This window comes from Ambystoma mexicanum, chromosome 12, assembly GCF_040938575.1.
Source record: "Ambystoma mexicanum isolate Mex_15411 chromosome 12, UKY_AmexF1_1, whole genome shotgun sequence".
Classification (NCBI taxonomy): Eukaryota; Metazoa; Chordata; class Amphibia; order Caudata; family Ambystomatidae; genus Ambystoma; species Ambystoma mexicanum.
In genome coordinates, this window is record NC_090936.1 from 643,709,513 (window position 1) to 643,733,117 (window position 23,605).

Sequence of the window (23,605 nt, forward strand, 5' to 3'; positions counted from 1 at the left end):
TAGGCCAGACCCAGGGGAGCATGCTGAAACCCCCTATAGAGCCTTAATGGCCAGAATCACAGAGTTTATGGGGTGGTCAGCACCTTCACAATCTTTCCAACAAGATGACCTCACGGATATTCTTGACAAAGGCCCACAGGAGGATCCTGTGGTGCCTTTTCATAAAGCTCTTCAGAGGAAGATTATGACGAACTGGGAAACCCCAGATGTCGTCCCGGCAGTAAATAAAAAACTGTCTACAAAATACAGGGTATCCTCTACAGACCCAGAGTTTTTGTCAAAACACCCATCCCCAGAAAGTCTGGTGGTACAGGCAGCATCTTCTACCGATGTCAAGACGGCTTATCCTACCGTCCCACAGGACAGGGACGATAAAAAATATGATGCTATGGCAAAGAAAGTTTTTTCGGCATGTAGCATGGCGTTAAAATCTGTTAATGCTACTTGCACCCTTGCTAGATTCAGCCATACACTTTGGGAGTGTGCTTCTACAGCGGCTGACTGCATCCCGGAGGGAGAAGAAAGGGAGGCTTTCCTGAATATCATATAGGACGGTAAAGACGCTATGTGCGAATCCCTCCAGACGGGCATTGATTCGGCTGACAGTATCAGCAGAGCAATGGCGGCAAGTACAACAACCAGGAGATTCGCTTGGTTGAGAAAGTCTGGTTTTGCCCCTGATGTGCAAGCCAGGCTCTTGAACATGCCATTCGATGGCTCTTCTTTGTTCGGGAAAAAGGCGGATGACAGTTTAGAGAAACTGCAAACTTCAAAAGCAGCAGCAAAATCCCTAGGTGCTGCAATCCGTCAGACACCTTTTCGTCCCACAGGAACCTCTGCGAGGGGCAAGTCCTTTCGCTTCTACTCCGCATTCGGAAGAGGTAGAGGACGACCGGCTCAAAGGGGACAAAGAAGAACTACCCGAGATGGACGGGGTAGATATTCAAAAGCTGCAGCAACAGCAGGTGCCTCTTTACCATCGGCATCCGCATCAGCCGCCCCAAAACCACTCTGAGGACTTCCCTCACAGGCACCTGTAGGAGGCAGGTTGACTCAACATCTGGCGGAATGGCAGGCTATCACGTCAGATGCTTGGGCATTGGAAACAGTTGCCCAAGGTTACTGCCTGCCTCTCCTACGCATACCTCAGAGTCATCCACCGGGGATCAGCTCTCAGAAAGCTCCAGATCCGCTCCTCTTGCAGGAAATTTTGGACCTGCTAGAGAAAGGTGCCATAGAACCAGTACCTGTAGCGGAGAGGAACAAGGGCTGGTACTTCCCTTATTTTCTCATTCCAAAGAAAGACGGAGGACTGAGACCCATCTTGGACTTGCGAGAATTGAACAAATTCCTCAGGAAAGACAAATTCAAGATGGTCACTCTTTCTCAGATCCTCCAGGCCCTTCAGTTCCAGGACTGGTTGGTATCTCTGGACCTTCAGGATGCTTATTTCCATGTGCCTATCCATCTCAAACACAGGAAATACCTGAGGTTCGCAATTGGCAACTCTCACTATCAATTTCGAGTGCTGCCATTTGGGCTGACCTCCGCCCCGAGGGTCTTCACCAAGTTAATGTCGGTAGTGGCGGCAAGTCTAAGGAGGGAAGGGATTCACGTCTACCCCTACCTGGACGATTGGTTGATCAGGGCTGTCTCTTCGGAACAAGCTCAGATCCAGCTAAATCACGTGTGCCACTCCCTTCACAGACTGGGCTTCTCCCTCAATGTAAAGAAGTCACAAATGATACCATCGCAGAGACTCCAGTTCATAGGAGCGATCCTGGACACTTCCCTGGGAAAAGCCTCGCCACCAGAGGTGAGGGCTCAAGATATTCTACAGATGGTTACCAAGTTCAAAGATGCCCAACGTCTCCCAGCCTTCGACTTTTGAGGTTGCTAGGCCTCATGGCATCCTGCATTTTCCTAGTGCCAGAGGCTCGCCTGAGAATGAGATCCCTCCAGTGGGCACTGAGGTCTCAGTGGTCACAATTCTCAGGGAGAATGACAGATCTTCTTCAGGTTCCCGACAGGGTGGCTCGAGACCTTCAGTGGTGGGCCTTTCAGGAGAACATTCTGAAAGGAGAACAGTTTTGGCAACCCTGGCCGGAGATAACAGTAGTCACGGATGCCTCACTCACGGGGTGGGGAGCCCACGCCAACGACTTGACCATCAGCGGTCGTTGGTCTCCATCGGAGTCCAGACTACATATCAACCTGTTAGAGCTGAGAGCCATCAGACTTGCGCTGAAGGCGTTCCTGCCAGCTGTACAAGGGAAAAACGTCCTGATAATGACGGACAACACAGTGGCCATGCATTACCTCAACAAAAGAGGAGGCGTAGGATCACTACCCCTGTGCAGAGAGGCAATGCAGCTCTGGTTTTAGGCAATCCAAGAAGGAATCTCTCTATCGGCAGTTCACCTAGCCGGAGAGAAGAACTTGACAGCGGACGCTCTGAGCAGGCAGAGCACAGTCTCCCACGAGTGGGAACTAGCTCAGGAAGTCCTTCAAGAGATCTTCGCCCTTTGGGGAACCCCTCAGGTGGATCTGTTCGCCACCAGCGTCAACAGGAAATGCGATCTGTTCTGCTCAAGGGAATTTCCCCCGAGAGGAGCTCTGGGAGACGTGTTCATAGTGGACTGGGAGTTTCCCCTTCTGTACGCGTTCCCACCGGTCCCTGTCATTCCTCACATGATCAGGAGGTTGAGAAGATTCCGGAGAACCATGATCCTAATTGCCCCGGATTGGGCCAGGAGAACGTGGTACCCGGACCTTCTAGACTTGTCCATCTGCCCTCCAATTCGATTTCCACTCAGAGAGAACCTACTCTCACAGAAGGGAGGTCAGGTTCTCCATCCAGACATCAAAACCCTCAACCTTCACGCTTGGCTTCTGAAAGGTTGAGTTACAAGGATTGGGACCTCCCTGATGATGTTATGGAGGTGTTGCTTTCGGCAAGGAGGCCAGCAACAAAGTCTTTATACCGCTGCCGTTGGAACAGATTTTGCAGCTGGTGTAGAGAACAGAATATCGACCCTTTTTCATGTGGTACGCCAATGGTTTTGTCCTTTCTTCTATATTTGGCGAATTCAGGCCTTCAAGTTGGCACCATTAAGGGCTATCTCGCAGCGCTATCCATCTTTAAGCGCACTGCGGAAGAACCATCCTATTTCAAGTTACCCTTGGTAATACAGTTTCTAAAGTGGTTAACCAATGTTTATCCCCCAAGACCATTCCAAGTTCCCCTATGGGATTTAAACTTAGTACTAACTTTCCTGATGGGCACACCTTTCGAACCACTCCATTCTTGTTCGTTAAGATTCCTTACCCTTAAAACTGTCTTATTAATAGCACTTACATCTGCTAGAAGGGTGAGCGAATTACAAGCTCTTTCTTGTAAACCCCCTCACACAATATTTCACAAAGACAAAGTTGTCCTGCAAGTGAAGCCTAATTTCCTCCCAAAGGTGGTTTCTGAATTCCATATCACTCAGAAGATTACCCTACCATCTTTCTATCCTCCTCCTCATCCGGGGAAAGAGGAAGAGAGGTTACACAGGCTAGACCCTAGAAGGGCTTTAAGTTTTTACATCAGTAGACTAGCCAGGATAAGACAGGCAGACCAGCTGTTTGTAGGTTACACAGGTCACAAGCTGGGGTTACCAATAACTAAGCAGACCATTTCCAGATGGATCATTCTAGCCATTCTGGAATGTTATAAACTGGCAGGGAAAGAGCCCCCTCAAAACCTTAGGGCTCATTCGACCAGAGGTATTGCAGCTTCATCGGCCCTCAAAAGAGGCGGGCCGGTTAAAGACATCTGTGCGGCCGCTACATGGTCGTCTGTCCATACCTTTACAAGATTTTACAATTTGGATTCCTCTTCCAGTCAAGAGACTAGGTTTGGAAGGGCTGTACTGCATTCTATTCATCAATAGAAGACAGTGTGAAGTCAGTACTCCCTCCTCCAATAATAGAATACTGCTATGGGAGCCTATCTAAGATGAGGAATACGTCGGAGGACACAATCCCTTCGAAGAACAAGTTACTTCTTACCTTGTAACGTTCTTTCGACGGGATGTTCCTCCGACGTATTCCTCATCGACCCTCCCATCCATCCCCGCAGTTCTACTTCCCTTGTTGTTGCAGCTTACGCTCCTTCAGGGTGATTAGTTTAGTCCAGAAAGTATTATTGTGGGCTACAAAACAGAACTGAGCAACGGACGCTCCGCGCGGCCTTTATAGGCAGGATGACGTCGATACGGCGGCTGTCGAGGGACATCGACTCGGAGGACGTCGACGCGCAGCGCCCTCTAGAGAAAAAAAATTCCGAGGCCAGCAGAGCTGGAAGGAGATATCTAAGATGGGGAATACCTCGGAGGAACATCCTGTCGAAAGAACGTTACAAGGTAAGAAGTAACTTGTTCTTCTCTGGCACCAGCTCGCTGACCCTGGGAGCCCCAAAGAATGCCACCACAAAGGCAGCCGTGAACAGTACCCTCTCGGCCTCGCCGTTACACATAGTGTCCAGACATTTAATTAACCCATGTAGTTTTAAAATATCAATTGGCCGCCTCTCATCTGGTTTTGGTACAGTTTGCTTTGCCCAGCCTCTCATGGCCAGCGTGATGTAATGTTCCTTGGTGGGGTCCTTCTCCCCCTTAAGCTTGGCGTAATGCGCTATGGCCGCCAAGTGGTACAATAGCCACGCCCGGGTTTTCCCCGTCTTCCAGCACCAGCCCACAAAGGCCCGTACCGGGTTCTCCCCCTGATCGCCCGGCAGCACCTCTTCTCTGAATTGCATAAAACGTTCCCAACATGCCCTGTACCTCTTAGCTGTACCTGGCGCCAGTGCTTTCTCTACCAAGGAGCTCAGATCACCCCAATCATCCCCCACCACTGATCCTGGAACGTGGCCATTTCCTTCCTTCCCTCTGGGCAGCTTTCCCGGAACCTGTCCCACTGTAAACGAGACAGAGAATCAGCGGCCGTATTTTTTATACCGGGAATGTGCCGTGCCCTGACTTCAATGTTCAAACTTAACAGACTTTTGGTGAGTTCCCTGAGTAGCCTTAGCACCCTCAGATTGCTAGATGACCCCATGTTGAAAATCTGGACCACTGCCAAATTATCCGACCATAAGGCAACTTTTTTGTTCTCTAGGAGTTCCCCCCCACAACTTGAATGCCACTACTATGGGAAATAGCTCCAACAGCGTAATGTCCTTTGTGACACCTTCCCTGTGCCATTCCAGTGGCCATGCCTTGCCACACCACCTGTCCCCCAGGATTGCACCAAAACCCAGGGACCCAGAGGAATCGGTAAAACGTTTGAGCCTCTGACTGCTAGCCCAGTCCGCCCTCCAGATTGCCACCCCATTGGACTCTGTTAGGAAGGTGTCCAACATCCTGAGATCCTCCTTCACCTCCATTCCCAACCGGATGTGCTGAGAGGGGTGTTGCAAAGTTACTGTTTTCAGCTCCACACTTCTGGCAAATGCCCTGCCCAGCGGTATTACTCTCCCCGCGAAATTGAGGTTACCCGCCAGCGCCTGCAACTCCCCCAGGGTTGCTTTGTTTTTTCCCAACAGGCCTCATATTATGACCTGTAGTTACTGTACCTTGTCCTGTGGGAGCCTACACTCGCCCTTTATTGAATCAATCTCAATCCCCAAAAATGTCAATTTAGTGGCTGGACCCAGGGTCTTCCCTGGCGCCAACGGCACCCCCAAATGTCCCATCATCCCCTGAAACTTCTCCATCAGGGCCCTGCATTCCTCCGTCCCCTTTCTACCAATGAAGGGGAAATCATCCAGGTAATGCAAAATTCCCCCCTCCTTCATTTTTAGCCTTACTGTAAATTCCAAGAAGGTGCTGAATGCCTCAAAATAAGCGCAAGAAATAGCGCAGCCTATTGGCAGACACCTGTCGTAATAGTAGTCGTTGCCCACCTTGAAACCCAGCAAATGGTAACTGTCCTTGTGGATTGGTAACAATCGAAATGCTGACTCTGTCTGCTTTCCCCAACAGAGCCCCTTCTCCAGCCGCTTTCACCATTTGCACCGCATCCTCCAGTGAGGCGTCCTGCACCCTGCACAATTCTTCAGGTATGCCATCATTCACTGACTGATCCTCGGGGAAGGAAAGGTGGTGGATCAAGTGGAACTGACCCTCTTCCTTCTTTGGTACCAACCCTAGTGGAGATACCACCAAGTTGTCCATGGGTGGAGCAGGGAATGGGCCTGCCACTCTTCCTAGACTCACTTCCTTTTCCACCTTCCTCTGCACCACCTCTGGTTTCTCCAAAGCTGACCGTAGGTTGGCCGCCTCTTTCCCCCCCTGGCTACCTGCCCCAGGGATCTGAAAACCCCACCTGAACCCTTGCCACAACAACTTTGCATCAACCTTATTGTGATATATATTCAGAAAAGGAGTCATGGCAAGGAGGTTAACTGGCGTGGGTAAGTTCGATTTAATCACAATTTTGTCATTCACAGTTTCCCCCACATTGCATTGCTTTGCTGGTACTTCAATCACTATTTGCTTTCTCTTTTGGTTTGCTACTGTCTTTGTGTTTGGCCTCGCCTGGGGCGGATCTGCGAGGACTGGCGCCGCCTCCCCTTTGGTGCTTGTACCTGCATGCTTTGCCATATAAACAGTACCCCTCTGCAAACCTCCAGCAGTTCTCTTGCTCCCCCTGGTGGGCTGCTGCCTGATACACCCAGGAGGAGGGCCTGTGATAGGACCCCCTCCCCCGCTGCGTGTACCCCCCTCTGCCCCTCCCTGCCCGGGACCTCTCCCCTTGTGGCTTGTCCTCTGGCTCCCTGGAGGGTACCACTTTGTCGATGTATCCCCCGACATCCAACTCGTCCCATGACATTTCTGGCCATATTTGCATCATTAGCCTGAAACCCCGGTCATAGTCCAACCACCACTCGCCGCCATATTTCTGATACAAGTCATGCACATACTGCTCATAAGCTATCATTGCTAGCGCATCTGTGGATACCTTTCCACCATCACTCACATGCACATCCTATATGCTTTGAGCCAATTGTTAATGGAGTACTCCACCTTGGTGCTCTCCCTGTCCCTCTTTTCCTTTTCCTTCTCGGACAGTTCTTTCAGCCCTCCTCCCACGGGCACAATCCCCAATAAGTCAAAGATTTCTATAAATTCTTTCCTCCACAACCTCTCTTTGACCGCCCATGGGATATGCCATACCAAAGAATTCACTGTTGCCCGCATTGGAGCAAACCCTGGCATTGGTCTACCATACTGAGTTGCCTGCCCCCAAACTCCCCCTGTAACAAAGCTGCTCGGGCCTGCTGCTGGAAGCTGCGCTGTGCTCTGAACCCCTGACAAGATTGCCCCAGGCCCCAGCCCCATCCACTCTGGCCCGCTTGCGCACTTGCTGGGGCCACTGGCACCGGTATTTGAGCCATCCCAATGGTGTTAGTCGCCCCTGGCGCTTGACTCCACCACTCCTGTCTCCTTGGCACCCCTGCTGCTGTGGCCATCTGCGATTGTTGACTGCCCCCCTGTCATGATGCCCGCTCCCGGGGAGCCGGTTCAAGCCCTGCGTCCCCGAAAGCGGACATCCAGTCCCCAAGGAAGGACCCAGCAACCCCATATAGGGGCCCTTTGGACAGTGTCCTGGCGCCTATGGCGCCAGGCTCATAAAAGACATCAGTCCTGGTGCCATAGGCGCCAGGCTCATTATGGGAGTGCTTGGGTGCACTTACCTGATGCAGACCATGCTGCAGGATCCCGGCCTCCTTGAGGCCTGAAAGGAACTACTTTACCTGTGGGACTAATTTACCATCCGGGCGTGGTCGGGGAAGGATACATACCTGATTGGAGGAAGGATACATACCTGGAACTTCTTCCAAGGCTATTTAAACCCCACCCGAACAGCCACACGTGCTTCGCGTTGTTCTGCATCTAGCAGCTGGACGCTCACCGTGTCTGCTCCTGCATCCTGACTTCTGCCACGCCTGTCAGCATCCTGGATCACCTGCAAAGGAAGAGAAGAAGAGAACAGAAGAAGGAAAAGTCCTTACCTGCCAAAAATCTGCATCCTGGAGACATCTCGCCGACAATCCTGAAAAGGAAGACTTTTATTTAAAAGCTCATTGCATCGATCGCTGCAGCGCCGCATTCCACTCACCTTTACAGGGCGCCTCCATGTTCTGCAGCGATCATCCGGATTTACAGTCACGCCCCAGCGCCTAGGGAGAAAAAGACCAGAACAAAAGGTGAGAGAGAGAAGGGAATAAGGAAAGCTAAATCTCCATGTTAAGGCTTACCTGTTGATTCATTCCCTCTTCATTTCGGGTCCGCGCCGCATCCTGGCATTTCCGGACCCCGGCCCCTAAGGGGAAAAAGAGACATCAGCGTTAATGAGCGAATGAAAAGACATTACCAAAAAACGCTCATTAAAGACTTACCTGATTTCTACAAGGATTTCACCTCTCATCTCGGGTCGGTGCCTGTTCCCCGGCATTCCGTACCCCGGTCCCTATGGGGAAAAAGACACTAGCATTAGTACATTAATGCATGGACACAAGGGGAACCTCTTATCAAAAAAACTTACCTGGAAGCCAAGCAAGTTTGGTTCTCACCAATCTGAAAATCCAGTGAAGTAACTGGATACCAACGCGCCCCTGCATCAGAAGCAGGATGGAGAGCTCGTCCTTCCAGACCCTAAGGTGAGACGCTACGAGGAATCACAGAAGGGTTTCGAGGAGGGTGAAAGGGGAAAGTGGGAGGCCGATTGCATTACCCCGCAGACAGTTAATCCCCTATTTTCACCTACAGAAGGATACTTCTGTGAGCCAGACAAGCCAGATTTGGGGGGCCCGGTCCAGTCTGTCTTCCGAACCCTGTGCATCACCTTAGAAGAGGTCACAGCAGCGCGAACCAGGCCAGCGCCTCCGTGGGAGTCAGGTGAGCGTTACAGAACGCGAAGCCTTCCTACAAATTCCCACCCAGGCGCTATGGAAAGTTCTGAGACTGATCAGTTGGCCCAATTACTGGGGGAATTATGGGCCGAAGTACATGCCGCTCGTCAAGAGACTAATGCCCTCAGGAGGGAATTAATAATATCAAAGGAAAGAACTGATGACCTGGCCAGACAGCTTTTGCAAGGTCAAGCTGGGCAAACTCCTCTACCCGGTTCCGGAGGGAACCCCGCTCCTGTGGTTTCCAGTAACCCTGTGCAGATTAATCTACCTGGAAACATGCCGCTGACCCTACCCGAACGCTTTGCTGGGGACCCCAAACGATTCGCTGTATTCATGAATCAGTGTTGTTTGCACTTCCTATGCAGACCTGGGGCCTTCCCTAATGATCAGACCAAGGTAGCCTTTGTATTGCCATATCTCAGCGGCTGCGCTGCCGATTGGTCAGTTCCTCTGGTTACTCAAGATGACCCGATTCTCCGTGATTTTCAAAGGTTTCAAGCAAGCATGGAAAGGTTATTTGCTCGACACTCTCAGGGGCAGGCTCTGGATGACGAACTTCTATCCCTGCGACAGGGCAATCAGGACCTCCTATCCTATATTGCAACCTTTAATAGACTAATTGTGGAAACGGGATGGCCAGAGGATAAAAGAGTCACGTTGTTTTATCGAGGCCTACGCGGAGAACTTAAAGATGTCTTGGCCCAAGTTGTAAATCCGCCCCAAGAATGCACAGAATATATAGACTTAGTGGTCCAATTGGATCACAGACTTCAAAACAGAAAAGCAGATCGGTCCAGGTTTGAGACCCGGGTGTTGGTCAAGACCCATGCTAATCCCAAGGGAGTTGATGTCTCTGAGCCTATGCAAATTGGAGGGGTTAAAGGACCCTTAACTCAAAAGGAACGTAAAAGGAGGCAGCAGTTAAAATGATGTCTTTATTGTGGGAATTCTGGACACTTTCTACGGGATTGCCCGGCAAAACCCCCCGAAAGGCGGTAGGAGCCGCTGATAAAAACCATGAAGACTCTGTTTCGGGAAACGACTCCGCCCGACAAGTGTAGGGGTCCGCTTGCCGAGCTTGAAAACTAACTCTGACCTCGCATTTCATTGTGCCAATGGTTCTCGTAGATCCAGAACAGCCTAAGCGGTTGCATGCAATAAAGGCATACATCGATAGTGGGGCTATTGGAAACTATGTGGATCGTGAATTGGTCTCTAGGATTAACCTCCCTCTCTGTCCTAAAACCAGCAAAGATGTCATCACCACAGTCGATGGAACTGAAATTGCCGCTGGACCGGTAACACATTCCACTACTGAGGTGACTCTTATTGGTCCCGACGGCCATCGGGAGGGTGTTGTGTTTGATGTAATCAAGGCTCCACAGTTTCAGGTTATTCTTGGAATCCCTTGGTTAGAGACACATAATCCTCGAATTGATTGGCGAGCTAAGAGAATAACCTTCTTGGATTGTACACAAACCTGCTACCCAGAAAACCTGAAGATTAATCTAGCATCTGTAACCTCTGCCTCCATGCAACTACCTCCGGAATACCAAGACTTTCAGGACGTCTTCCAAAAGGAACAGGCCAACACGTTACCTCCTCACAGATCGTACAATTGCCAAATCGATCTGGTGCCCGGTGTACAACCCCCTTGTAGCAGGATTTATGCCCTTACCGAACCTGAGAACCTGCATTTGAGAAAATATTTGGATCAATTCCTAGCTAATGGTTTTATTCGCCCGTCAAAGTCCCCGGCATCCTCAGCTTTGTTCTTCGTGCCAAAAAAAGAAGGCGACCTTAGAACTTGTATCGATTACCGCGCATTGAACCAGATAACGGTTAAAAACCGTTATCCTCTGCCTCTGATCCCTGAACTCCTTGACCAGGTGAAGGACGCTTGCATATACACCAAGTTAGATCTCCGGGGGGCTTATCATCTGGTACGAGTTAAAGAAGGCGACGAATGGAAAACTTCCTTCCGTACTAAATACGGATTATTCGAGTACCAGGTGATGCCTTTCGGATTGTGTAACACGCCGGCTGCCTTCCAACACTTCATGAATGATGTCCTTCGGGAACTCATCGATGTTTGTGTTGTCGTATATATCGATGACATTCTGGTGTACTCCTCTTCGGAATCTGATTACAGAAAACACGTCAGGGCAGTACTTGAAAAACTGCGCCAACACAAACTATTTGCTAAATTGGAGAAATGTGTTTTCCATACCACAGAAGTCGAGTTTCTAGGTTTCATCCTGACACCCAAAGGAGTCCGAATGGACTCAAGAAAAGTGGATGCCATTCTCAAATGGCCATCACCTAGCTCTGTAAAAGGGGTTCAAAGCATGCTCGGCTTTGCCAATTACTATCGCAGGTTTATCCCGGAATTTTCACGCGTGGTGCAACCCATTAATGCACTCTTGAGGAAAAATAAACGTTTTGAATGGTCTGAAGAAGCCGAGCAGGCCTTTCAGGATTTAAAAGCTAAGTTTACCTCTGCACCTATATTGAAACACCCGCGTCCAGATCTCCCTTATGTCGTCGAGACTGACGCATCCAGCCTAGCCATGGGAGCTGTCCTGTCCCAAAGAGATCCCGAAACCAACCAACTGCATCCCGTAGCATTTTGGTCCAGAAAATTCTCGGCACCCAGGTTAATTATGCAATCACGGACAAAGAACTGTTAGCCATTAAGTCCGCTTTTAAAGCCTGGCGGCATTATCTGCTTGGCGCTCGACATACCATCTCAGTGATCACTGATCACCGGAATTTACAGTATTTGAAAACCGCCAAGGCTCAGTCATCACGGCAGTTCTGATGGGCTTTGTTTTTCGCTGAATTTGATTTCGTGATTACCTATCGACCTGGCTGCAAGAATGGCAAAGCAGACGCCTTATCCCGAATTGGAATGGGAGAGTCTGATACAAACTCAAAACCAGTACCAATAATTCCAGAACAGAGGATTCTAGGCATGACTTCGTTACAGACGCTTGAAGACATTCAAGCCAGAGTGAAACAGCTCCTGGACCCTACAACCTTACAGGATTGGAAACAAAAGGGATCAGACTTTACCATAGATAATGGTTTACCTTATTTCCAAGGATGCTTATTCCTGCCACATAAGGAATTACACGAACTAGTTATTTCCGGTTATCATGATATATTAATAGAGGGACACCCCGGTATTGCCAAGACAGAGGAAAAGGTGAAACGACAATTTTGGTGGCACTCTTGGCGAAAAGATGTTAAATCTTTTGTGATGTCCTGTGGTGTTTGCGCCCAAAATAGAAGTCAAAAGAAAAGACCAGCTGGTCTCCTTCAACCTCTAGACATACCGCCAGCACCCTGGCACACCCCATCAATGGATTTTATTACGGACCTGCCTCCTTGTTCGGGGTACAATACTATTCTGGTAATTGTGGATTTGTTTTCCAAAATGGCCCACTTTATTCCTTTGAAAGGTTTACCTTCAGCTTCTGTCCTAGCCAAAGAATTCCTCGAAAATATTGTTCGGCTACATGGATTCCCATCTATACTAATCTCTGACCGGGGAAGCCAATTCATTTCGCACTTCTGGCGCAAATGTTGTCAAATGGCGCAGATCAACGTAAGATTATCGACCAGTCACCACCCTCAGACCGATGGCCAGACCGAGAGGACAAATAAGACCCTTGAGCAGTACTTACGGTGTCTGTTACAGCAATCTGAAAGAAACTGGAAAGACATTCTTTGGATAGCCGAATACGCATATAATAATTCGGTACACTCTGGAACTGGCCACAGTCCATTTTATACTTTGTTTGGGCATCACCCTCGAACCTCAAACCTTGACTCACCTCAGAACCTCGAAATGCCTGCAGTAGAACATCTGCATTCTACAATTACCAAGCCTTCAAAGAGGCAACTACGCATTTACAACAAGCCAAGAGAAAATACAAGGAGAATGCTGATCTATATCGGAGTGAAGCACCTCCGTATCAGATTGGGGATCAAGTGTGGTTAGCTACCACACATTTACCACTCAAAGGGCCTCGAACTTTTAACCCAAAATATCTGGGACCTTATTCTATTACGGCAATAATTAACCCAGTGGCTGTTAAACTTGATTTACCTGCTAGTATGCGAATTCACCCTGTTTTTCATGTGTCACTTCTGAAACCAATGGTACCCGGAACCCGACTACTCAAACCTCCAGAACCTATTCTAATAGATGGGGAGCCCGAATTCGAAGTGAAGAACATTTTAGACTCAAAAATGTTTAGGTCAAAACTGTTCTACCTAATTGATAGGAAGGGTTACGGACCTCAGGAGAGGTCGTGGGAACCCAGCGACCATGTGCATGCACCTCGATTAGTCAGGAAATTCCACCGACTCTTTCCAGACAAACCAAAACCCCCGGAGGGAACAACCTTGGGAGGGGCCTTGGGGGGGGGGAGTGCTGTCATGATGCCCGCTCCCGGGGAGCCGGTTCAAGCCCTGCGTCCCCGAAAGCGGACATCCAGTCCCCAAGGAAGGACCCAGCAACCCCATATAGGGGCCCTTTGGACAGTGTCCTGGCGCCATAGGCGCCAGGCTCATAAAAGACATCAGTCCTGGCGCCATAGGCGCCAGGCTCATTATGGGAGTGTTTGGGTGCACTTACCTGATGCAGACCATGCTGCAGGATCCCGGCCTCCTTGAGGCCTGAAAGGAACTACTTTACCTGTGGGACTAATTTACCATCCGGGCGTGGTCGGGGAAGGATACATACCTGATTGGAGGAAGGATACATACCTGGAACTTCTTCCAAGGCTATTTAAACCCCACCCGAACAGCCACACGTGCTTCGCGTTGTTCTGCATCTAGCAGCTGGACGCTCACCGTGTCTGCTCCTGCATCCTGACTTCTGCCACGCCTGCCAGCATCCTGGATCACCTGCAAAGGAAGAGAAGAAGAGAACAGAAGAAGGAAAAGTCCTTACCTGCTAAATCCGCATCCCGGAGACATCTCGCCGACAATCCTGAAAAGGAAGACTTTTATTTAAAAGCTCATTGCGTCGATCGCTGCAGCGCAGCATTCCACTCACCTTTACAGGGCGCCTCCATGTTCTGCAGAGATCATCCGGATTCGTAGTCACACCCCAGCGCCTAGGGAGAAAAAGACCAGAACAAAAGGTGAGAGAGAGAAGGGAATAAGGAAAGCTAAATCTCCATGTTAAGACTTACCTGTTGATTCATTCCCTCTTCATTTCGGGTCCGCGCCGCATCCTGGCATTTCCGTACCCCGGCCCCTATGGGGAAAAAGACACTAGCATTAGTACATTAATGCATGGACACAAGGGGAACCTCTTATCAAAAAAACTTACCTGGAAGCCAAGCAAGTTTGGTTCTCACCAATCCGAAAATCCAGTGAAGTAACTGGATACCAACGCGCCCCTGCATCAGAAGCAGGATGGAGAGCTCGTCCTTCCAGACCCTAAGGTGAGACGCTACGAGGAATCACAGAAGGGTTTCGAGGAGGGTGAGAGGGGAAAGTGGGAGGCCGATTGCATTACCCCGCAGACAGTTAATCCCCCATTTTCGCCTACAGAAGGATACTTCTGCGAGCCAGACAAGCCAGATTTGGGGGGCCCGGTCCAGTCCGTCTTCCGAACCCTGTGCATCACCTTAGAAGAGGTCACAGCAGCGCAAACCAGGCCAGCGCCTCCGTGGGAGTCAGGTGAGCGTTACACCCCCCCCCCCCAGGTGGACCCACGCTAGGCAGGCTGACCGATAGAAATCCCCCGAGTGGGATCCCGCTCTTCTGAGGCAACTGACTTACCCCCCCTATTTGGGACCATACCTGACCCCCGTTTCCGCCCAGTGGCCCCCCAAAGCCCTGAGCTGTCCCCTGCTGAGTCAATGCTCCCACACTATTCATCATCCCTTCCATCACACTGGCATTACTAAATACATTTGGCACTGCCCATTTTTTCCCCATGATTGCATGCATTCCATCACCATACCTTTCACCATCTCCAGGGATGTGGTTCCTTCCCCAGCTACATCCACCGTTCTGGTCGCAGGAGTGCTGGGTGGGCTCACACAGTTACCTGGAGCCTCAGCAGGTGTAGGAGCTGTTAAGGCCACATCCTCCTGCGCCCTCCCCTTGTGTCGTGGCCTCTTGCTGCTGCTGGCCTGCTCCTTGTTTGCTTTGGCCTTCGCCGTCAATGTCCTCTTTCTTTTCTTCACCTGGACTTCTTCTTCCTCGCCCTCTTCCACACTGTGAATCTCGACCTCCACCACCGTTGCCTCACTGGCGCTGTCCTGAAACAAGAGTGGTGAGTTCTCTACCACCTGGCTGTGTCCGAGCCGTTCCTGGCCCGGTTGGGCCACCATTGTTGTCATCCAATCTGGCCCATGAGTAGCTGCTGCTACCCTGGCCATCTCCAAAAATGCTGCCAGCTCCATTGCTTGTGTATACACTGCTGGGCCAACTGCCCGTTCCTTTTGCCCTTTGGGACGCCTGTTGCTGTTCTCTGTGGCTCACTGTCTTATCTTTGCCCCTTGGCGCCCTTCCGCTGGCTGCCTGCTTGCCACAGGCCTTATTTTGCCTCCTTAGACTCCTGCCCACTGTTCCAGAAAAGCGGGTCTGGCCCTCAGCGTTAACGCGTCAGGCAAGTTATGCCGGGTGTGCCGGCGGCCGCCTGCCTGCTCGCTCCTTCCCTCTGCTGCTTTCCTTGTGGCCTGGTTGTGCGGCTCATCCTACTGACGCCCGCTCCGGGTGTACGGGTCCTTCCGGTGGGAGCCGCGGCTCCGAATATATGTGCCGCCGGTGCCCGCGGTACGAGACAAGGTTGTCCGCTTGCGGAAGCCCGCTTTGTTGTCCGTGGCAGCAGACGAGTGTGCCGGCACCTGCGGCCGGGATACCTCAGCTGCCCGTCCGTGGAAGTCTGCTCGGGCAGTCCGGGCCTCTGTACGGGGCTGCGGCCTCAAACTGTGCCGGCACTTGCGGTCTGGGTCCTCCCACTGCTCCGCCGTTGCGATGCACACTCAGGCCGTCCGGGCCTCTGTCCACACCGCACCTGCGCCTCCTTTCCTCACCGGCACTCTTCCTCAGCCGGCTCCCCGGTCGCCGCCTCTGACTTGCTTCCGGTCTCGTGACGAGGCTCCCGGCTCTCGATGCCTTGATGCCGGACCTCGCTGCTCGCGCTGGTCCTCTTCGGCGTTGGTGTGCTGTGCTTACGACGAGCTCTGTCCAAGATAGACAGTCCTCCGTCCAGCGAGGTCCCTTCAGCTGCAACCACGAAATCCTCACAACGACCTTCCAAAACGAAATGCTTCCTTCGGCACGGTGTGTCAGCAGGGTTCCACTGCAGGAGCGAGGCGTCTCTGCAGTCAGACCCTGCTGATTATAAGCGGCTCGCCCTGCCCCTTTCCTTTGTTTTGCCCTTCGTGGGCTTCGGGTGTTTTGGCGCTGTTAGGGAGAATTCTCTGTTTAGTTTTTTTTCGAGTTTGTTTTTTTTCCTCCTGCCAAGAACGAGACTCTTTTTCTCTCACTTTTGGACATTATTTATGGTGTTGCTTTGAATGTTAATGTGTTTCATGGGCTATGGGGTCTTTTACTCCATAGGGTCTCATATGTTTTTCTTATGTGTGTTACACAGCACCCTCCGTGCAGTAACACAGGGTTGTCATAGTGACCCCCCAACATAGACTCCATACCCTGGGACTGACTACTGCCTCCCAGGGCATGTAAAGTCACCATTGGCTTTGCTAGTCCCAAATTATGAACAGAAACCAGTACAAACCATCATATTGTGGACATACTGGTTGGGGCAATTTGATTGCCCCGGGGTCTGTTGTTCGAGGGGGCACGTCTCCGTCCACCCTGATCGAGTTTTGGCTGGTGGCAGTGGATAGTACTTTTTATATTCAACCATCGAATGTATCTCTATGGGATTTTCCCATTGTTCGAGGCTACCAACTTTAATTATTTAATTCTTATAGCCTCGAACATACCGCCGGTTTATTTATTTAATATTAATTCACCGGTTGGTATTTTCTGCCAGAACTCGGTTTTAAAATGGCGTTTGTGTTCGCTTCTGTGACTCCAACCCAAGTCGAGCCCTTTGTTCCACTTTTTGGCGGGCTTCTCCACAGAAGCCTCCAAAAGTGGTGCCACTCTGTCTGGGTACCACAGGGGGTGTGGGAGGGGGTTTAGGCACCCTGGACTGAGTTACCTTGGTAACTCAAGTCACACTCTGGTGTGATTGGCCCAAGTGGTGAGCCGGCCGGCTCACCACTTAGCATGTTTGATTGACAGCTAGGCTGAGTGAATGGGGGTGTGCTGCATAAAAGCAGGGCTTTTGGGACTGAAACTTCAGAAGTCGCCACAGGACCTGAAAATCCGACGAGGGAGAAGCTGAGCCGACCTGCTACGACGACACCACCGGTGGAGCCCTGCTGAACCGACTCACCACTTCCCAACGACACAGAAGATCTCCCGGCTGGAGAGTCTTCTTCCCCTGACTGGTGGGCACAACCAGTTTACCTTCTTTTTCTCACATCCCAGGACGTTTTGTGGTCGAATTGCCCGTGCCAAGCACCCCGGCAACCGGATAGCCACTTACCACTGGACTGCAAATAAAAGGACTGCTCCTTTTAATTGAGAACTCCGCGGCTGGTTTCTTCCCTGGCAGTGCAACGGACTCCTGCTTTCCTCCCCGACGAGATCCTCTCTTCCCCCAGACGAAGCACCGACTTGCACCCGCTGCCAGGAACAACTGCCCCCGCTGGAGTATTCTCGCCATTTTAAGGTACCGTGTCTGACAGGCCTCCCTTTCTAAAGATTGCTACAAGGTAATAATAATCCCTTAACCTTCTGGACTGGGCTGGCCGCCTTGACCATCTAACTGGTCCCTTTCTTTTTGGTCCAACTCTTTCTGAACTTATTGCGAGAGTTTTGGGCACTTTGAACCGTGTGACCTTGGACACATTTCGACCGGAGCCTCTTAAAGTGGGTCCGGCCATGTTAACTTTGACTTTACGGTTTTAACCTGCCTTCTTCTCCTACTGTGTTCTTCCGAAAGTGTTGGGATCTGTTTCTGTCTTTTCTCTGCCTTTCTCTCCCTTTTAAACCGATTGATTAGAGTGCCATCTTCGTTAAGCGCTCACCGCTGTCTGAAAATAAGTGTTGCTTTACTTAAGACTTGTCTAACCAATTGTTGAAGGGAGTGTATATCTTTTAGTGACCGTGTATTTGAACTCCTTGATATTAGTACCAGGGTGTTTTATTAGATGTGTTTTTAAATAAATAATTATATCTCTTTTGACCTATTGTGAATACTCTGTATACTGCCTAACTCTTCTTGAGGGAAGTCTGACTGCTCAGCCACAGCTACCAAGTGAATCTGTGTGGTACAGACTGCTACCAAGTGGGTTTACTGCAAACACCTGTAGTCTTAAATCTTTTGCAGTGGTCCCAGAGGGAACTGCACAGGTTTCTGCCTAACAGGCGCCGTTTCCGCCCCCGCCCCCTCCCCTTTCCCAGGTGGAGGGGAAGAGTTGTTTTGAGGACTCTGCAGCGGTTACCATGCTGCCTCCTCCATTTTCTTTGGGTCTTTCCCGTCGTCAGCGGCATAGTTTGTGGTGAACGATGGGAGCACTGGGGTGCAACTTGCTGAGGAGAATTCAGGGGGGGTCCCAGATGGCGGTGGCTTCACCAAGTGGCAGCGCGGAAAGGGTGAAGAAACGTTGGACTCTTGTAGCAGTGGCAGAAGCAAGGTGGCACAGAGGGCTGGTGGTGGTAAACTGTTGCCTGTTATAGTAGAGCCCCAGAGCATGAAACTGTGATGGAGAGCTGGTAAGAGGGAGTGCACCGAGCGGGCAGCCCAGTAACGGCAGTAAAGGGGGCATTGCTCCATCTGGATGGTTACTGCTTTTCCCCCCAACTACAGGGTGAAGGGGCAATACAGGAAATAAGGCCTAAAGGAAAAACCGACCAGGGTAATACCTCACTGGCTAAAGCTGCCCAGTGAAACACTGGTGGATGAATTGGAGGGAAGCGCTCTTGCAATTTCAGTACACGGACAGTGGAGAGATGGGAAAGGAAAAAGGAGACATAGGCGTCCACCCATGCCCTGCGGAGATGGGTGCAATTAGTGGCAGACCTCAGGACAAAGGTAGAATCTATGGAGGAAAGGATGGAGGGTCTGGAGGCAAATCAGACCTCTATGGAGGTACTAGATTTGCAGATGGATGTGTGTGTCCTTGAAGTGGAACGGCAGGAGGAAGAATTGAACCTTAAAGTGGATGACATTGAAAACCAACAACGGTGCAAAAACCTCTGCTTTTTTGAACTCAAGGAAAAAGAGGGAGGTCGCCCGCAAGCCTGGAGCAAAAAATTCAAGAGATCATAGGCATGGCTCTGTGAGCCAAGGAAGGTACGAGTGTGGTTTTGGACAGAGTGCATCGAGCTGGAGGAGGGGGCAAAATGCTGCGCTTGGTCCTGGCACGTCTGCACTACTGTGGTGACAAGGTGAAGATCCTGGAGAAAGCAAGGTGATTGGGTAAAATTGACTGAGGACTCTAAGGTTGCTATCTTCCAGGATCTGTATGCCTACACGCTGTTGAGGTGAAATAAATGTGCCGGACACACTAGGTAACTGCAGGAGAAGGGAGTGAAATATTGCTGGCGTTACCCCTTTGCACTTGTGTTTGAATGGGAGTTGAGAGCACTTTCATTGGGTGACGGAACCAATGCGAAAACCTCCAGACTGAGGGGGAGGAGGTGAATGGACCCTGCAGAGACTCCTGGGACACTAAGGAAAACTCTGGAAGATGCCAAGTCCAGGGAGCGAGAACATTTGAGTGGCTTAGCACTCCCTCACTGAGGAAGGACGGCACGTGAAAGAGAGTTGGTCCTTGGATAGGCCCTTGATTTCATTAGTTCACTTTAAGGCTCACTTTCAGGATTTCCTTATGTGCTGTTGACTCTGAGGGGGAAGACCGAAAGATGGGGGGCACAGAGCTCTGATGGGGTGAAAAGTTAGTCCACGGAAGCTAATGGAATGTTCTATGGGGGTAACTACAGGGAGTTGGGGAGACTTGTGTGATGATGGGAAGGGGCTACTGTGAGGATTGCTCCAGCTGGCAGGGGAGGGGCGGCTGATGCCAATGGTTGTTTGAAAATGATTTCAAAGGTTATTATTGTTGTTGGGTCAAGGGAAGCATCTCTGGTGGTTTGACTGGCAATAAAGCAGCTCAAGACAGGGAAGGCTCCTGGGGAAGATGGGTTAACCGCAGAATTTTATAAGCAATAAAGACTCTTCTGGCGGAACCCCTAGCCAAGCTCTAATTCGATCACGGGGAGGGAACAATACCACTATTGTTCTTAAAAGCGTTAATAGCGGTCATTCCGAAGCCGGGAGAGGGCCACACATCATGTATCGTACAGAACCATCTCTCTGTTAAACATAGATGCAAATATTTTTGCTAGAATACTTGCATCCCGGCTCGAGCTTCATTTACCTAGGTTGATTCATCCGGATCAGACTTGTTTTATCTTGCCAAGTCTAGGATCTGGCAACGATAGGAGGGTGGAACACAAACTAATCTTTTCGCAGATGATGCCCTACTCTATATTACTAATCCTAAACAGTTGGTGCCATACCTACTGGAGTGACTAGCTTGTTACATTGAGCTATCCGGATTTCAAAGGGACATTGCTGTTCCAGGAGCAGGAGGAGGGATTTAGGATTGCATATAGAGCCCTGATCCTCCTGAGGGTGGGGGATTGGGGGTTAAATTTCCGGGCTTTAAAGCCTACCACAGAGCGACCCAACTCCGAAAACTGGTTGTTCAATTGGACCCTCATTCCAGAAAGAAGTGGGTGCACATGGATAATGCAATATTGGCCCCAGTTTCGTTGGGCGAGTGGTTATGGGTTCCCCGGTCCCAGATTCCAAAGAGAGTGGTTCATCACCCAGTCCTGGCTGTTTTATGGTTCCTCTGGAGGGAGGGTAACAACACTTGGTGGCTTTCCACATGGCCGTCCCCCCTAAGCTGTATATGGGCCCCCCTCTGAGGGATGGAATGGCGAAGCCACAACAGTTTCAACTCTGGTATGAGGCGTGCCTGAGAAGGGCTGGTCAAATGTGGAAAGAGGGGAAATGGTGGAGGAGTGCCTAAGCATTGGTAAGCTGTCTGTGTCTTGGTGCCTCCGCTAAAGGGTGCATTGACAGACCACAAATGGGGGGTTAACTTGCATAGAGGACTGACAGAAATGTAACAGCTGTTGATTGGTAACGCAGGATCCAGGAGGCTCATAGCACGGCTGTACAAAGTCATCTTGTTAGCAGAGCCTAGAGACCCACTGCCTGCCAGAGTGAAGTGGGGGAAAATACCTGGGAAAGGAATTTGACAATGTCCTTTGGGCGCAGATGTGTTGGAGAGTTTCTCAATCCACGGTTTCTCTGCAATACAGGATGCAGGCCATAGGATTGTTCCATGGGTGGCAGTACCTGCTGGCCCCATTGCCTAAAATGTACAAGGGATATTGCCACATGTGGTGGGGTGCCCTCAAGTACAGCAACACTGGAATGATGTCCTTTCATGGATCAAAGAGATGGAGGGGGTCCCCAGAGATGTTTCACCATGGATGCTCCTGTTTGGGGTGAGGACGGAGGAGGAAGAGGAGGAGATTGAGGAGGGTTGCATATGGTGCAGATCTTTTTAGTGGATGCTAGACATTGCCTGGCTCCATTTTAGAAGAGAAAAAGGTTTGCCCACAGGAAGGGATTGGGTGGCTAAAGTTCGAGCAATATACGACATGGGAGTTTCTCTCGCACCTCCTGGAGGAGTTGAGGTCTAATAATGAAAGTCTGTGGCAAATTATGGCTGATAAAATGCCCTGAATGGTGTGTCTATGTGAGTTGGGTGGTAGCTCGCGATACAATGTAACCCGATTTTGTTGGAGCAAGCTACATGAGGAAGTGTATGGGGTCTACATGAGGAAGTGTAGGGGGTGGGTTGGGTGGGCGATCAGGACGGGATTAGTCACAAGGTTGTCAAGTAACATTGGTTACTGATGGTAATGCATGATATGGTTTGTATTTCCTTGTTGAAAATACCAATAAAGTTCAATTTTGGGGGGAAAAAGCTTACTTGGGATACCCCAATTCTTCAGTTCTCTCCAAAGGCTATCCCTATTTACTTTATCAAAATAAAGTGAGAGGTCTGTACACACTATAAAGACTGGCTGTGCCTTCTGCTCCCAAGTGTATTGTTGCAACTGCTCAATAACTGAACCTGCCATAGGTGGACCAAGCTCAAACCCTACCGGATTAGGTTTTAAGATCTTTTTCTGAGAAGTCCACAGTTTAAGTTCCTTCAATACAATTAATGCAAAGATTTTCGAATCGGCATCAAGAAGGGCTATAGCCCTATAATTTACAGGGTCACACTTATTCCCCTTCTTAAAAATTGTAACAATATAGGCCATCAATATAGGCCATCTTCCAAGAGGCTGGCATCGTTTATTCGTACATCATTGACCTAAACAGGAGATTTAATATTTCAGCCCACATGATCGGGTCTCCTTATAAAGCTTTATTACACAGGCCATTTATCCCCGGAGACCAAGACATACTATACTTTTTGATTAAGGCTTTGATATCCTCCTATTCATAATCTGATTCCCAGCATCCTACATCTAGGTTCTTCATAGTTTTGGAGTTATAAACCTGATGAATCTTGGGAAATGCAGTCCAAAATACCCTGTTTCATTTGGACCTGGTAGTTTCTAACTAATTGCTCTCTCAGGGGGTTCGGGAATATCTTGGGGCTGGTCCTGTGAGTCCTCCTAGATTGACCGGGGGCAGGAAACAATGTTGACACTGTGACTTTGTCACTCCAAACAAGCAGTGACACAGCTTAAGTGTGTAACAATATAGAGGTTAACACTGAGACACAAGGATAGGGAAGACAACACACATAAAGCATTGTTTTAAAAGAAACCAGTCCCAAACCTTTAAGTGATGGATGATTACTGTTGTCAAGATTAACAAAATCTATAATTTTTGCTTTCAGGCCATATCCTTTTGTTTTGTTCTATTCTAAATTTCATGGATTGGAGATGTGTGTTGATGCAAGAAACTTTGGAAATGAAGCCAGATTCATCAGACGCTCTTGCACACCTAATTGTGAGGTAGGTTTGAAATGCAGGTTATTTTCAGCTCTGATGAGTGATTGCTATTGATACCTTTTGCTAGTATGCCACCATTTTGGGGTGGACATTTGTGCTGCGCCTTTAATGTTAGTCCGCCCTTCATGCTCAAGATCTACGCTGGTAACCCTTCCAATGCACTTACAGCTCCTAAGTTAGCTGCTGTATCCTGATATTGCATTTAGTAGATGGTCAATGGTATCGTTTACATAACTTGGACAATATTACTATGGCTATAAGGTAGCCTGTCTATGGCACTTAGAGAATCTTATTTCCTAGACCTATGGTCACACCAAGAAGATGACTTCGTTCAAAGACTTGAGGGTACCCTCTCCATAGTATCTACTAGAGTCTATGAGGGTAGCTGTTTTTTTTCTCCCACAGACGATCTGATGACACAGCAACATCAAATATACGCTCCATCTGAGCTCTAGGTACGGATGCACGCATCAC

At 49.8% G+C, this 23,605-nt stretch overlaps 1 protein-coding gene across 4 annotated transcripts in view; it reads left to right on the forward strand.

Annotated features, from left to right (window-relative positions):
* KMT2E (lysine methyltransferase 2E (inactive)) overlaps positions 1-23,605 on the forward strand; it is a 3,564,841-nt gene that overhangs the window by 1,723,694 nt on the left and 1,817,542 nt on the right. For all 4 annotated transcript variants that reach the window (XM_069629119.1, XM_069629120.1, XM_069629118.1 and 1 more), the window contains one exon: positions 23,017-23,134. In XM_069629119.1, the coding sequence (XP_069485220.1) occupies positions 23,017-23,134 (118 nt within the window). The remainder of the gene's footprint in view (positions 1-23,016; positions 23,135-23,605) is intronic.